Source organism: Acanthochromis polyacanthus, chromosome 2 (genome assembly GCF_021347895.1).
Source record: "Acanthochromis polyacanthus isolate Apoly-LR-REF ecotype Palm Island chromosome 2, KAUST_Apoly_ChrSc, whole genome shotgun sequence".
Taxonomy (NCBI): Eukaryota; Metazoa; Chordata; class Actinopteri; family Pomacentridae; genus Acanthochromis; species Acanthochromis polyacanthus.
This window is the reverse complement of record NC_067114.1, coordinates 33,516,778-33,533,573: the sequence shown is the minus strand read 5'-3', so window position 1 is coordinate 33,533,573 and position 16,796 is coordinate 33,516,778. Positions and strand designations below refer to the sequence as shown.

At 41.1% G+C, this 16,796-nt stretch overlaps 1 protein-coding gene across 5 annotated transcripts in view; it reads right to left on the bottom strand.

Moving 5' to 3' along the window:
- The window catches only part of ankdd1a (ankyrin repeat and death domain containing 1A), a 47,128-nt gene extending 33,474 nt beyond the window's left edge, over positions 1 to 13,654 (bottom strand). For 3 of the 5 annotated variants that reach the window (XM_022204352.2, XM_051942312.1, XM_022204353.2), the window contains exons 1-3: positions 13,460 to 13,654; positions 6,231 to 6,334; positions 959 to 1,057 (exon numbers count right to left, since the gene is read on the bottom strand). In XM_022204352.2, the coding sequence (XP_022060044.1) occupies positions 959 to 1,057; positions 6,231 to 6,334; positions 13,460 to 13,493 (237 nt within the window). In that variant the 5' untranslated portion in view covers positions 13,494 to 13,654. Of the gene's footprint in view, positions 1 to 958; positions 1,058 to 6,230; positions 6,335 to 13,445 lie in introns of all 5 variants that reach the window. The other 2 variants (XM_022204354.2, XM_051942297.1) reach the window with 2 other exon arrangements.
- Between the last annotated feature and the right edge of the window lie 3,142 nt (positions 13,655 to 16,796).

Genomic DNA, 16,796 nt, shown 5'->3' with positions numbered 1-16,796 from the left:
ACAGCAGACATGTGATGAAAAGTTGGTTAGCCACAGTGCTGCTCAATGCTTGCCTGCTAGCTGATTGCAAATTGTGGAATGGAGAGTGTCTCATTACTCCGCCTCTCACTAGCTGGGTTTCCATTACCCTTAGATATGCACAAAATGTAAATAGCGCAATAAAAAAACTGGTAATGGAAACACCTGAATTTCGAAAAAAGGACTAAAATATCGCTAAAAAGTTTTACGCTCTCATGAGGTGGTTTTTCCAGACGTTTTGATATCGAAAAATATCGCAAAAGCGCAATGGAAACACTTTTTCCGCAATTATATGTCACTGGACGTGTCGTACCTGGTCACATGACCACTTCTCTCGGAGTAAACATGGCGCGGTACGTGTGGACAGAAGAGGAGACCGATTCTTGCCATTATTCTTGAGAAAAACATCACTGCCATACTAGACAGCAAACAGCAGAGGAATGCAGAGTGTTATAAGGAGGTAGAAACAGGTTTCGGGCGTCCATCTTCCTGCAGTGAAATCTCGCGGGATGATATTTTACGAGAGTTACGATGCTTCTGCCCAGAACAACCTTCAATGGAAACACGTTCAAAGCGCAAATATACTTTGTCGAAATTTTAGAAATATCGCTTTTATTTTGCGAAAAACTCTAATGGAAACCCAGCTACTGAGACATGCCTCCGTTCAGGAAATCCATTCCATATTTTGCTGCCAGCTAGCAGGGCAGCCAGCAGGGAATCACTTGAGGAGGCATTTCAGCATACAACATTAAAGTACAGACATGGTTCACGATCATAAATCTCCACAGGTTGGATCGGAAATTTCCGATCTGTGAATTACAGTGGTATCAGAACCTGATACAGATACTGGATCTAATCGACCTCCCTAGTTTAAAGGATGTTATATAACTGAATAGAGGTCATTTTTCAGAATGATGTAACTATAAACATGTGCACATACACTGTCCCTCTCATCAACGTCTGTGTCGTGGTCCAACAGGAGACGCAGAGCCTGTTCATTCCCAGCTCCTGCTGCCCAGTGCAGCGCTTTACGGTCTATCTGCGCAGAGACAGGGAGACGGATATGAGTCGGTCAACATTCTCCAATAGACTCTTCAGTTTGTCATGAAATCCTACTAATTCCCTGAGCATGTTAGCAGATTACAGCACCTGTTGAATGACACCTAAGTTAGTCTGTCAGAGTTACCCTTTTTCACAGCAGACCTTACAGACCATAGCAGTAATAATAACAGAGGCTACTGCTGGTTATATTACACAAAACTGTGTTTTAATATGTAAGTAATATTTAGTTTTAATACTCGAGTAATTCATACTTGTTGCCTGAGCCACTGCATCATCTGGCTGCATAAACACAAGCCCCACATTGACTGGTTCTTAAGGCAAAATTATCACCTGGAGCGTCACTTGCCATGCCAGCTGCCTCTGCTCAGCCCCAGCTTCTGTCACACCACTTCCTCAGCCCATGAAGGAACTCACTGACCCGTCTTAAGTTCCTCCTGTGTACCATGACATAGCACTTGACTTCAGTAAGCACCAAGCTTTACTGACATCACGATGCCCCTATGACTGCACAACTTTGTGGGAAATGATCCGGCATTGACTTCCAATGACTAAATAACATCACAGTCAAAAATAAATACCCTCCACCATTTTTCAGCTCTGCGTCTGCCACCCTCCACGTAACCACTATTTTCACCAAGCTGGATGTTCACAATGCATACCATCTGGTGTGCATCCGAGGGGGGATGAATGGAAAACTGCCTTTAACACACCTCTAGGCCACTTCAAGTACCTAGTGATGCCCTTCAGCCTTACCAATGCCCCCGCAGTGTTTTACAACCTGATGAACAATGTCCTCCGTGATTTCATCAACGAGTTCTCATCTCATCACTTCTCATCTACCCTACCTCAACGATGTACTGATCTTCTCCTGCTCCCCATAAGAGCACAAGCAACATTGTGTCCTGATGACAAGGCAGGATGGACCCTGTCAAGGTTGCGGCGGTAAGAGATTGGCCCCAACTGGACAATTCATCCGGAACTACAGCCACATCACAGCCTCTCTAACAGCACTTACCTTTGACCCTGGAAGGTATCAGTAACAGAGAACTGCTAGCAGTTAAGCTGGCCCGCACAACTTAAAGTGCAGGGATTGAGAATTGAGATCATATAAGAAACAAGATTTTATTTCTAAAATAAGCAGTTTGAGTGGACAAAGGGCATGTGGAATCTTCGAGATAAGATCAGCCACATTCATATTCATCTCCTCAATGGTGGTGTTGTAGAATGTCTAGGTGTCCCTCAGGGTTTGCTTGTCATCTTCAGTCGCTATGTTTATGGCGACTCCCTTTTTTCCAAAACGACCACCCCAGCCAATCCTGTAGATGCAGTTTTCCCTATTGGTCAGCAGGTCGTAGGTGATATCTAGGGACACCTGCTGAACATTAATAACTGTGGCTAGCCATGGTCTGTGGTTCCACTGGTTGTAGGGAGCTGAGCTGCCCTTTATTGTGTGGACAGATGACAATAACTTCTCCTACATCCAGATGGTGAAGAGGCTGAACTCCCAGCAAGGCAGGTGGGCCTTATTTTTTGGTCAGTTCAGCTTTTCCATGTCATATTAACCCGGCTCTTGGAACGTCAAATCTGACACCCTGTCCTGGCAGTTCTTGGCTAAAGCGCCTGCTGTCCACTCCGATTGTAGCAGCCCTCACCTGGAGGATTGAGTACAAGGTCCAACAAGCCCAGGCCCTCCAATCAGACTGTGGCAATGGCCCAGCTAACATCCTGTTGGTCCACGTTTCTGTCTGGTCTAAGGTACCGCAGGGGGTCCACTCCACCCAGTTAACCTGCCACTCAGGGGTCTCCCGAACTCAAATCAGTTCTTCAAAAGTGGTTTTGGTGCCTGACTCTAGATAAGGAGACCCGTGAATTCATTGCAGCCTCAGCCGCCTGTGCCCAGAATAAACCCTCCAAACAACTCAGTGTGGGCCTCCTTAATCCGCTCCGGTCCTCCATTATCTGATCATCCCCAGATGACTGTGGTCCCATATAGCACTGCACTTCATCACCGGCATCCCCCCCTGCAAATGGTAATACTGCCATGGCTCAGCATGGCTCAGTGGGTAGAGTCTTGTAACTGGAAGGTTGCCGGTTCGATCCTCGGCCCGTCGTGCTCATGTCGAGGTGTCCCTGAGCAAGACACCTAACCCCTAATTGCTCCTGGTGGGTCGTGGTTAGCACCTTGCATGGCAGCTCCCGCCATCAGTGTGTGAATGTATGTGTGAATGTGATGTATAATGTAAAGCGCTTTGGATAAAAGCGCTATATAAATACAACCATTTACCATTTATCCTTACAGTAGTTGACCGCTTCTCTTTAAAGTCCTGCCCAAGCGACCATCCGCCAAGGAGATAGCAGACCTGCTAGTCACTGGAGTGTTCCGCATGCATGGGTTGCATGCCAACATTGTGTCAGCTCGAGAACCACAGTTAACCTCACAAGAGTGGAGAGCCGTTTGTTCAGTACTGGAGGCCTCAGTCAGTCTCTTGTCAGGTTACCATCCTTGGTCTAATGGGCAGACAGAGCTGGCCAACCAAGAGTTAGAAACCACACTCCATTGTATCACATCTGACAACTGATAATCCTGGAGCTCTCAAATCCCCCAGGTGGAGTGCACTCACAATAACCTGCCGAACGCTTTGTCTGGCTTATAACCATTCCAGTGCTACCGCAGCTACCAATTCCCACTGTTTCCCACCCAGGAGGAGGATATTGCAGTGTCATTAGTCCAGTTGCACATCAGGCAAGGTGAAAGAACCTGGAGACAAGCACACACTGCCCTCCTTTGCATCTTCCATAGAATGCAGGACCAGGCTAACTGCTGCTGTACTGCTGCTCCAGCCTACGCCCCTGGCCACAAAGTATGGCTGCACTCCAAGGACCTACTCCATAGAGTAGAGTCCAAGAAACTGGTCCGTTGCTTTGTGGGACCTTAGGAGATTGTGGGCAGGCTGTTGTATGTGTGTCGTCAGGGTCAAGGTGTCCAGTACCTCATCGACTGGGAGGGTTATATACAACGGAGGAGCCATGATGGGTTCCTTGCCAGCAGATCTTGAACCAAGACCTTGTCAGGGACTTTCACTACTGGCGTGTGCCTCCAAATTGTTGAATTCTATAGCATAAAATTCTGTAGAAGAATAATGATACAGAAAGCCCCCTCAGCATCAAATTGACGGGATTGGTTCCTTCAGAATATTACATATGAAGCCCTGGGTGTCTGAATACATATGTTTGAAGCTGTCTTCAGTACACTGAACATGCTCACCCACAACATTCACTGCTTATTTTGCTGATGATCTGTTTTCCAGCATATAAAAAAACAGCATAAGGATGCGTTAACAAAGGAAAATTGCTTATTTTCACAGGTGACCTGCAAAACCAGACACATACATTTCGCTACAGAACAATGTACAATTAATGTTGACACATTGTGTGCATTTATGATGCACATGCAAGAAAGGTACAATCAGTCCCTCCAGGATTTCGTGGGCATTTTTTGTGATTGTTGCAGCCGAATATGCCTGAATTCACAGCAGCTTTTCTAAAAAATTGCGATAAAAGTTGCGATATTTTAAGCTTATTTGTTGTGATGAAATTGCGGGAGGCACTGATAATAGCTAGAAAGCTGCATTTTTCCAACTTGTAGAACATGTTTCAACACTGTAATCGACAATATTTATTCCAAAATTAATTATTTTGCCTTCCAACCCATTTCCACAAGCTGGCACACCACGGTGGGACATTAGCAGCAGCCAGATACTGGTTTAGCATGACGCGGTTGGTAAATTTGCGGCACAAAATGCTAATTTACTATTGAATGAATCATATTCGGACATATCTGTCAGTGGCTTAAAAAGTAAATTTCACATCCTGGCACACACGTGTTCACACACGCTCAGAGCTTGCCACGTCAATTAACAAGAACAGCACTGAGAGACCGCAGTCCTCCACCAAGACAGGTGTGTGTTCTGCATGTGTACATACCGAATTGCGTGACCTAAATATGTAGCTGGCAACTGTAATTGATGGGACTCCGAAACACCCCCACAATTTAATCAGTTGTTCCTTGTATGATTTCCGATACGTCCACATGCAACAAGTCAAATTCATACGACCACACAGGTCGTATGTAACGTGCACCGGAATACGACCCATGAGAGCGTATTTACGTTAGCGCCCCTACGGGGAAAAGGAACGCATTACGGGATTTAATTCATGAAACGGCTTTTCCCTCGTGAAACGTCTTTTTCCTCACTTTCGCAACACGGGTTTAGGGTTATGGTTATGGTTAGGGTTAGGGATAGGGATAGTGTTAGATAAAAGTTTGTTCACGGTGACGTTTCACCTGCGACACCGGAGTGTCGATATTTACTCACCCGCAAGAGGTCGCTTAACGTCAAAACGTAGCACTCGGTCGTAATACGGGCATGTACAGACAACCTATGTGGTCGTTTTTTGTTTGGATAACAGAGGAAGGATTCACACACGATGATTGTCACATAACTCTGCCGTGTTCTTAGGTGGAATAAATAATCTAATTTACCTTCATTCTTTCAGTGCTCTAACGGATCTGGATGCAACAGTTTCCATCATGGTGATTAATGTGGTCTGTTGTCCGCTCATTTCAGCCGTTCTAATATGTTAAGTGTTTTTTAAGTATCAATCGATGATTTTTTTTCCTTTTTTTGTATTCCACCACAATATTGCACAGGTGTAAAACAGTGTAGCTCTGCTTTGGTGAAGAACATCAGTGAATTATCACGGTCTTCAGCAGTAATTTTTGTTGGCAAACGAGAGATATTAGTATCGCACATGTCTGCATCTTCAAACCATAAACAAGGAAGTGAATTCGGTGACATACGTGCATTAGGTTTTCGTTGGGGACTACTATGATTGGTGGAACTCACAGGAGGCGGGCCAAAATTGCGGGAAAGTTGCGGTGATTGGACAAAATTGCAAGGCTGCGCAAAATTCGTGGAGATTGGTTGATTTCACGTGAATTCGCGCGATCGCAACATCGCGAATTCCTGGAGGGATTGTATAATCAAAACTCATTACTTGGACTCTTTCTGCTGTGAAAAAACACCCACAGTATTTGAAATCATCAATTGTTTCCAGACAGGTGTATCTTTGCCTTTCAGCAGGCTTACTTTGTTTTTGGCCTTGACGTCCACACCTTTCTTGATCAGTTCCTGCATTTTACCCATGTCGTTCTTCTTGGCAGCATCATGTAACTCCTTTTCAGACCACAGCACTGCCAGCAATTAGACAAGGAGGGATTTCAAGTGTTAACATTTGTGCTACAACTGCACACATTGTATATGCATGCAGACAGTATAGCACAGCTGTGTAAAACTGCAATGATGAATTCATTAATCGATCAGTAGTCAACTATTGAAATTAATTCCCAATTACTTTTATAATCATTCGGCATTAGTAATTTTTTAAAGCAAAAAAGTCACAATTCTTTATTGCAACTTTTCAAATATGAATATTTTCTGGTTTCTTTCATCCTTCATGAGTTTGAAAATGGGGAAAACAGCCAAAAGGCCCAAAGACATTCAATTTACTGGTAGAAAGTTTCATCAGTTCATTGAATACTGTAAGTGAGAACAGTTTTAATGGGGATTCAGCTGCACTGAAATACAGTATTTGTGAACAAAAAAAAGGAAGAAAGAAGCAAGCAGATGTAAAAACCAGCTGGATGTAAGCTGCACTGCAGTATCACGAGCAACATGAAAACACAGCAACCACTAATCAGTCTACTTTTATTGGTTTCCTGTTCTTTGGCCTGCGGGCATACCACCAAAGCTAATGGTAATGTTAGCTGCATTAACTGTGTGGATAGATAACATTAATAAAAACTAATCCACTGGATGGATTCATTTTGGGTCACTGCTCATGAGGGTGACATCTTATAGAGCAGTTTGCATTGTTTGTATGGTTATATGTTTATTGCTACAATAGGTACTTTTTTTCTAAAGTCTGTGAGAGTTATATGCTGTCTCTTAGCTAGATGCTAACCACCTGTGCCTGGCTTCCTATTTCTATTTTTTCCCCTAATTTTGTAATTTACCCCTGTCTCTCAGATCCATGAGCGGCGTGAGAAATCCTCCCTGGAGCTAAATGTGTAAAAGACCAAAGAGATGGTGGTGAACTTCTCCAGCAAGCAGAGGCTACAGCAGCTATCATCACAATCCATGGGACAAAGGTAGAGGTAGTGGATGAATACAAATACCTGGGCACAATTTTTGCCTCCAGCAGTGAGGAGAACCTCACAAAATGCCATCAGCGGCAGTATCTACTGAGGAAGATTAATGCTTTTGGTGTTAAGAGGAATATTCTAATTACATTTTACTTCTTATTCTCTGAATGTTCTTACACTCTCTAGAACCTGCTGGTTTTCACTCCATTCAGTCTGCAAAACAGGACCACTGGCAGAGCACTGTCAAGGTCTGCTCTAAAATCATTGGTCTCCCAGTGATCAAGCTGCTCCATTGTCTTTAAATTTCCCCTGGAGAAAAATGAAGTTTTTTTCTAAACTGAATTGGAAAAACAAAACAAACAAAAAATTTCTGGCTTGTTTGTGCTCTTTAAACCAATCACAATCATCGTGGGCGGGGCTGTGTTCCCTTAAAACAGTGATGGTAAAACTGTTGTGGTGGAACATCTGCATATAGAGAGACAGGCACTGTCAGTAAAATTTTGACAGTAAAATGGATAATCCACCACTAACAACAAGCAGGGTTGACGTACAGTACGATCCAAATTATCGGAAAAACTTTTAGTTTACAGTTTCAATTTCACTGCAATTAGGTTGATGCCCAGATGTTGCTGCTGTTGTTCCGGTGTTCAAGATTAACTGGTGATCCGATCAACTGGTGATATTCAGTGAGCGAGACAGCTCTTACAACGGCAATACATATCATAGGTGACTGTGTTGATGCCTGTTCAAAACACACAGATGTCAATAACCTGTTCTGAAATGCTCTTGTTGTCAGCTTTAACATTGGCTCCAAAAATCGCTATTGTTCTTTTCTGACTCACGGCTGTTCAGTCTACCAATAAAATACGCGGTTTTATGAGGACTTCCATCTAACTGAGTGGAAATATCGCTTCGCTGCGGTAGAGTGTGACCATCTACACCAGATTAACTGGTGACAGTCTGAGGCTTCAGTCCGACAGTCAGACAGAAACAACACAAGAAATACTGTTACTGTTTTCAAAGATTACTGCAATTAAGCTGGTGGATCTGCGTTGTTTTACTTTTTCACACCTTTTAAGTAAAACGCCGAAATTATATAAACCATCTGACCCATATTTTAACCAACGACTTCTCATTCCTGCCTTCAGAAGCTGCTGTTTCAAACAATCTCACAATTCAAGACATGTAAAACAATAAAATGAGAAAGAATAAAAACAGACCAAATAAGATTATCTCGCTGCATTGTTTGACAGTAAGTTTCATCTGCAGAATCTCTCTCAGTCCTAAAAAAAGACTAAAAACTACCTCTTCACCGAATACCTTTGTACTTCACTTGCTGAAAAAAAGAAGTAACAATCCTATTACCTTCTGCAGACACCAAGGTCCTATTTAAACATTTTAACTTTTTTAATGGCTTTATCCAGGTTGTTTTCTCCTGACTAGATCCTTGCTTGTGTTGTATGTATTCTCAGATGTATGTCACTTTGGATAAAAGCATCTGCTAAATGAAATTGTACAACTATAGAAATATACAAAGCAGAAGTCCAGACATTAAAAACATACAAACAAAATTAACAATTGTATCACACATAAAAGCAAAACGTATCTCTCACAGGTACATATTCTTATGTAGCTACATGTATGGAACCCTACAGAGGCAAATACTTATCAGAACAAAATTTGACACTATCAAAAAATTCAAATGATTTAATTAGACAGGTGCTCAAGTAGCACTTGCACACAGTTAACCAATTTTCTCAAACTGGGCACACAGGTGTGCACACCTCAAACTGGGCACAGGCACACCTGTGTGGCCAAATTTGGTTACACAGGTGGGCACACAGGTGGAGAGATTTGGGGAGTACATCTCTCTCTATATATATAAGGTTAGTTAACCCATTATAACCTTGTGGGTTTAGTGAGGAGAAAGTTTAGACAAGGCAGGCATTTCATCAAGCGAGTTATAGTAGTTGTAGAGTGGTTGATAGTGTGATTGCAGTTTGATTGTGACAGAGTGAGTGGCTGTTTGAAAGTGAGAGTGTCTGAGGTAAGGTGTGTTGAGAGTCTGGTGTTATTGTCTTTTTGTGACTGTAACTGTTTTGTATGTCTGTTCTGTAATTTGTCTGTCTGTGTATCTGTTAAGCGTTTGTGGCATCTATAGGTAAGTGTGAAGGTAGTTTCATAGTTAAGTCTGAAGGTAGATAAGTTAGTAGATAGGTAAGCATAGGATTTAGGTTAGTTTGCGTTAGTTAGGTGTTAGTGTAGCCAGTGGTAAGAAAGGGCAATACAAGGAAATCTCTCTTTAAAAAAATGGACCCCAAAATGGCACAAGAGGTCCTTGACCTGAAAATTAACAACCGTTACCCTGAAGGCATCACTGCAAAACAAAAATATGTGATCAGAAGAAGAGCTGAAACCTTCATGGTAAAGGGTAAGGTGTATAATAGGGATTTGTAGTTTGTCAACTACACTTTCTAAACTATGTAATTTCATGTTAAATGTGCTTCACATTCACACACTAGAGGGTGAACTGTACTACATATGTAGGCGGAAAAAAAACTCAGCCTGATCACCTGGCAAAAGTTGTTTGCTCTGCCAAAGAGGCAAATGACATCTTTCATGAATTTCATGAAAGCCATTTTGGGGGTCACTGCAGCTGGGAGAAAACACACAGCGCTGTAATCAGCCGCTATTACTGGCCTGGCATGGAGAGTGACATTAAGAAGTGGGTAAGTTGATATCTTCATAATGACTTTTAAAATGCACATGTAAGTTCATTGTTAGTGTATATTTGTATCTAGATAGAATGCCAATCTAAGGTTTGAATACTAACTAATGCTCTGCAGGTGTAAGCACTTATTTTACTTCTCAGTCTTGGTGATTCTAAAAGTTGTACTTTTAATTTTCAGCATTTCTCATAATTTTGTGCTCTTTGTGTGACATTTTGGTCGTTGTACATTATTTGTGTAATACTTTGGCCATTTTATGTCTTTATGAGTTCATTTTTTATCTTATTTTGCTTATTTTATGTCCTTTAGTGGTAGTTTAGCGTCACATTTTGGCATTTTGGCTAAACTACCACTAAAGGATACAAAACAACCAGAATGAGACGCTAAACTACCACTAAAGGACATAAAACAACCAGAATGAGCAACAAGTCCTCAAATTCATACGACCACATCGGTCGTATGCACCGTGCACCGGAATACGACCCGTGAGAGCGTATTTACGTTAGCGCCCCTACGGGGAAAAGGAATGCATTACAGGATTTAATTCACGAAACGGCTTTTCCGTTGCAAAACGGCTTTTTCCTCACTTTCCCAACACGGGTTTAGGGTTATGGTTAAGGTTAGGGTTAGGGATAGGGGCAGGGATAATGTTAGATAAAAGTTTGTTCATGGTGACGTTTCACCTGCGACTCCAGAGTGTCGATATTTACTCAACCGCTAAAGGTCGCATACGTCAAAACGTAACACTGGGTCATAATACGGGCGTGTACAGACGACCTACGTGGTCGTTTTTTGTTTGAGGACAGGCTGAGAATGAGATGCTAAACTGCCACTAAAGGATATATAACAACCAGAATGAGATGCTAAACTACCACTAAAGGCTATAAAACAACCAATATTAGACGCTAAACTACCACTAAAGGATATAAAACAGCCAACATGTGACGCTGAACTACCACTAAAGGATATTCTACCACACGGTTTGAACTTATTAAACGACATGCACACCGTGTCCTGGTCTCCTGTCTGCTGCTTTAACAGGTTTTGATAGTAAACAGTGATCACAGCTCCACTAGTTCCAACCGCGGTTACATAGTTTTCTTTCTTGTTGTCTGACAGCGCATGACTCTTACGATGAGAACGCGACTTATTTCCAGATATTTTTGTCAGGACCAAAATGAATAAAACAGCAGAAATCTCATTTTTAGAAGCGAAGTTGTTCCATTGTTTATTTCCTGGTTAGTCGGTAAAGGGTCCTGAATACACTGTTGCCAACAGTCAGGACCATAGATATATACAAACGCTAGATGTCTCGAGACGGAGTCGGCGGCGTCGTCACTTGGCGGCCATCTTAGGACAGGGGACTGCTCTGGCGCACTGTACTGTAGTCAATGGTAAGGTGGATGATTTCCTCACTTTAACACTCACAGCTCGCTCAATTCTTGATTGATTTACAAACGGTTTAGTTTATTACAAACCTTATTAACGTGGCTATGATTCAGGCTCAATTCCGAAATCGCAGCTTTTCGTTTTGAAAAATGCGGCATAGTTGTGTGTCTTTTCTGCCTGGCTACTCACATTGAAGATGGTGTTACTCACAATCTGATTTTCAATTATTAGGTTTTCCTGAGACCAACGTTTTTTGAGAACCTAATCTTTAGGCGAAATTACATTCTTTGTGGTTGTGGTTGTATTTATTTGCTTGTTAAGAGACTTTGATTGAGACCTTAGACTTATTGTTTGTATACATCTATGCCTGGATTAGTTAGCCTGCAGCCGAAATGCATTGTGGGTAATGTAGGCACCGGGTTCATGAAAAGAAAAGACATCTCTTTTTGTTGTGCATTGATTTTGGTTGAGCTTTGTTTTTATCTGTGCATTAGAAAGCTGATAGTAATAAAAAAAAGTGCAATGTTAAATATTAAAATTACATTTACATCCATTTATGCTGAAAAAAGCTGATATCTGTTCATTATTATATGAATTCAATGGTTTTAATTATTCTTATGTAAGCAGTAAAAGAAGTACATCTCTGACGTTTATAACAAACCAAGCTGTTCTAAAATCGGTTGAAAATTGAGCAATCTACAGTGATTTTATAATCCATGCTCCATTGACTTTAATGTTATGAGTGATCGAGCAGCCCTGTCCCAAGATGGCCGCCATGTGGCGACGTCGCTCCCCATAGGCTGACAGCGCTCATGAGCCATCTGGTGTTTGTATATATCTATGGTCAGGACAGTCGCTAGAAGTCGCTAAATGACGTCATCGTCTAATTTGCATATTTCCCAGTTTGCATGTAATTGTAATCAACGTTGTAGGAGAGAGGAATAACGTTGTGGAAGAGACCAAAAAGTGAGTATAAAACACCCAAAATATGATTTTTTTACTAGAGGCTAAATGCTGTGGTTTATTTTAGCATGACAGTGAAGAAACATTTTCGTTTATATGGCTCCGTAAGTCTGGATGGGATCTGTAATGACTGCGCATGCGCGATTCATCTGCCGTCTGGCCGCAGAGTGATGTGTCCTCTAATAGTGGGCATCTGATGGGCATTTGATGTCATGACATCACCTTGATGTTGCATTGACATCAGATGCCCATCACATGCCCACTGGGAGACACTGGGACTGCTGCGGGGTTACTGGACTGACAGCCTGCCTTGGGACGGGGAGGAGCTCACAGCAGCACCTGCTGCTTGTTGAAAACAGTATGATCCGAGTTTTTCTGTCAGAGTCTCCAAAACGGCAGAAAAAGTCGCTAGATTTGTCGCTAGTTGCTTTTGACAAAAAAAAGTCGCTAGGAGCTTTGAAAAGTCGCTAGATTTAGCGAGAAAGTCGCTAAGTTGGCAACATGCCTGAAAAGCCACGCCTACGAAACATCTGTCTCAGAAACGCTGAAATCACCAGTTGATCGGATCACCAGTTAATCTTAAACACCGGGATGAAGAAAGCGGAATCGCAAAGGGAGCAGAAGGGCGGAAAATGTAGACCAAAATGATTAGCCAGACGTTCACCTGTATTTGGTGAGTCAGACTACAGTACTTAGAAACTGGATCAAATTGTCACTGGTTTGGAAAGCTGGGAAGCCAACCCTGTGTGAAGGGACTGCGAGCTGAATCTTAAGCGTCCTCAGATCATCACTGCTTTTATTTTACACCTGCTAGTTTATAAAGCATACAAAACACAATAAAATGGATTTTCATCCTATTCCTATGAAACCTGTAATGACATCGATGTTACCTGCTAATTCACACTAGTGCTCGCCAATTCATATAAATTACCAGTGTTACACCAGAGAAGCTAGCGGTGCTGTCCAACTCAGCCAGTATGAGGACAGTCTCCATGCTGTTAGGAGCCTCCCTCCGCCCAGCGCGGACATCCTGCCGCTGACAGACGGAGCTCCGGCTGAAGGAGAGCTCCTGCACTCACATGTGGTTACTCACAGATATCGTCCTCCGACAACAGCTCGTCCTCCATATTCAGCTATTTCACAGCCGCCGCTATATCCTGGCCCTCCTTCTCATTGTAGCTCCAGCTCTGATGTAGCCTACAGTTTGTGTATCTCCGGCATATCTAAGGAGCCTGGACACTGCAATCAGAGACACATCTGTTAAGTTAAATATCATAAAAGTAAAACTCTGCACTTCCAGTCCTTACCTTCACAATAAAACTAACAAAAAGCCTAAAGCAATTACCGTAAACGCACTTCTCCAGAAACTTTGTACCACTGTGGTGGCAATCAATTTTTTTTTTTTTTGCATTGTTAATATGTCCATGCGGCGTTTTTAATATGCTAGAAGACACATCGTGAGTGAAACAAGCAGTCAACTCCATGGCTGAGCATTCGGAGTGTAAAAAATTATGGAACTAAAACGGACAGGATAGGTGGTCATTAAAAATAAAATTTGTCATTGAAAAACCAAATGTCATGAAAAACATTGAATGTCATTGAAAATGAAATTACAATTTTTCAGATTTTTTCTTCATGTCTGTGCTTTTATAAAGACATTTGTTTCTTTTAGATGTTTCAAAGTTCTGTTTCCATTGACTACTTTCTGTCTCTGTGGGCGTGGAGGGGAGGACTCTGAGGAGAGGGACAATTAGTGCCTTATTTGCATATCATTCACATATCTTTTCCACTGTATGTGAACTTGGGGCAGCTAAGTATCCCATGAACAGAGGTGGAAAAAGTACTGAAAAAATGTAATTGAGTACAAGTATCTTTACTTTGTTGAAATTCTACTCAGAGTAAAAGTAAAAGTACCCATCTAAAAATGTACTCGAGTAAAAGTACAAAATTACTTCATTTAAAAGGTAATTTCAGTACAAGTTACTTCGTTACTTTCATTTATTTAATGCAAAAAAAGGATGAGTCATGAATAAAGTTCAGCACAAGTTGTTTTAATCAACTTTGAGGTGTATTAAAGTGCACATCCACACTTAAAAAAGCTCGGCTGAGCTCAGTAACATGATCTTCAACACAAGGAAAACAAGGACAGTCACAACCTGTACTGTATAGTGCAAACTTTTTTCAGTCCCATTGTCCAACCGACAACATTATGATAAGAATAAAGAAATTTAAACAAGAATCAAAGTATTCAAAATAGAAGAAAATAGAAGATCCGAGAATTTAACAAATAGAACGATTTACAACACAGAGCAGAGATACAGTAATAAAGACCAATTACAACCTGATAGAACAAATAAAAATGTGCTAACTTACCACCACATGCTTTCGCAAATTGGACGTTGATGTCTTATATGCTGAAAGCTCTGTTTTGCCGGGCAGGCACATTTTACACAGCATTATAACGCTGTTGCCCTTTGTGCGTTTGAACGCGAATAAGTCTTCTAAGTTTGGCCAAGGGTTTTTGTGGCTTTCCTCTCCAGAATTTGTGTCCTCTTCGGACTCTTCCTCCTTCGTGATCTCCATATCTTGGTCAGCAACAGCCATCTTCCAACGCGTAGAGATTATGATATGGAAAGGGCGCGCGCAAGGCAAGGTCACGCAACTGACATTCAATTCTCAATTCCGGGGACACAGTGGTTTTCCGCTCACATTTAATTTTTTTCACTATCAATATTGTACTCAGTAATGTGAGGGGTTTCAAATGTAGCGAAGTAAAATACTTGGGTCGAAATGTAATTGAGTAAAAGTAAAAATTACACATTTCAAAAACTACTCTGAAAATTACAAATTACTCATAAAAAGTACTCAATTACAGTAATGTGAGTAAATGTAATTCATTACTTTCCACCCCTGCCCATGAACCAGTAGGAGGTTAAGGAGAAAACCTACATAGGTAATAGACTTTATTGTAAATACTACTGTTATTGTGACACAAAATGTAGTCTTAAGATTATTTTAGGTAAGGAAGTAGTTGTGTAAACGTCATATCTCTGATCATATTATCAAGAGAAGAAAAGCACTCAAAGCACTCTGTTTTATTACCTGACAGGCAGAGTAAGAGCTCACCTGTGTTTGGGTTCTGAATAAAGCAGTTGACATGAAATATTTTATCATACTGGAGCTGTACAGTGCATGGCACAGGGGAGGTCCAGACAATTAATTGAAGTATAGTGATGTTTGTACACCTGTCAGACTATAAACCTCTGGATGTTTGAGGACAAACAGCAGCTTTGTATGTAGAATGTAGAGTAGTTTATTTTAGTAATGTTAACAATAAAACTATAAACCCACCCATCCCAATTATGAGGTATTGTAACATAAAACATGTGGTCCTATAAATCATTTCTTGCCTGAGCAAACATTTTGCAATGAGATTATGATTTCAATACTTTTTTTTCGGACTTTTTAAATACAACATGATGTTCTTTTAGCAAATTATGGCTCACTGGTGACATCTAGTTTGAAAAGAGCAAGATGTTAACGGCCAAATGTCCACAAACCAATAAGTGACATAGCTACATCCATCTTCTATATATAATCTATGGTTCAAACATGTATGGCTAAATGACTCCAATACTACAACTTGCTGTTGCTTGCAGAGTGTCAGAATGCTGAGGGAGATAATCAGCCAGCAGCCTATATTCAGTGAGTCAGACTAGTGTTAAGTGATAAACATTTGTCAAAATGTGTCTCACAACTTTCAACCTAAAGTCCAGCTAAAATGGAAAACAGCCATTTGTGGCATTTTTGCTCAAAAATTGTTTGTAAACGTGAAGTTATTGTCCAAATAGTTGTCACTGATCTGTGTGTGGACTGATAAAATGTTTCATCTCTAAATTGAAGTGTAAGTGACTACAGCTTTCAAGAAAGACTGAAATATTTCTATGTAATCACAACGTTGATACGAACAGCAAACTACAGCAAAATTAAAGACCAAACATGAGGAAATAGTTTCCCTTTGTTTATTTGGGCAATGGCACTTTATATCAAAGAGTACAAAACTGTATTTGCTGTTGTAAAATGTTCTTACATACTCTGCATGGCACAATGTATTTCAAAGGGTTTTGAAAACTACCATCACTGTTAACAAGCACTGGACAAAACATCTGAATTATTTCATGATTCAGTCTGTAGGAACATCACTGTTAAGAACATATCCCTCATTGAAACACATTTATATTATGTTGAAATGTAAGATGGGTTAGTGAGAGCTGCAACAAGTGCTTTGTTCTGTGCCATGTAAAATACTAGTATGAAAAATAGATCAGTTTATTTAAAAAAAAAAAAGCAATCATTCTATAGAAAATAGAAATATTCTTTGATTTGCTTCAATCATGTGAATAGTCTGCAAATATGAATTTCAGAAAACT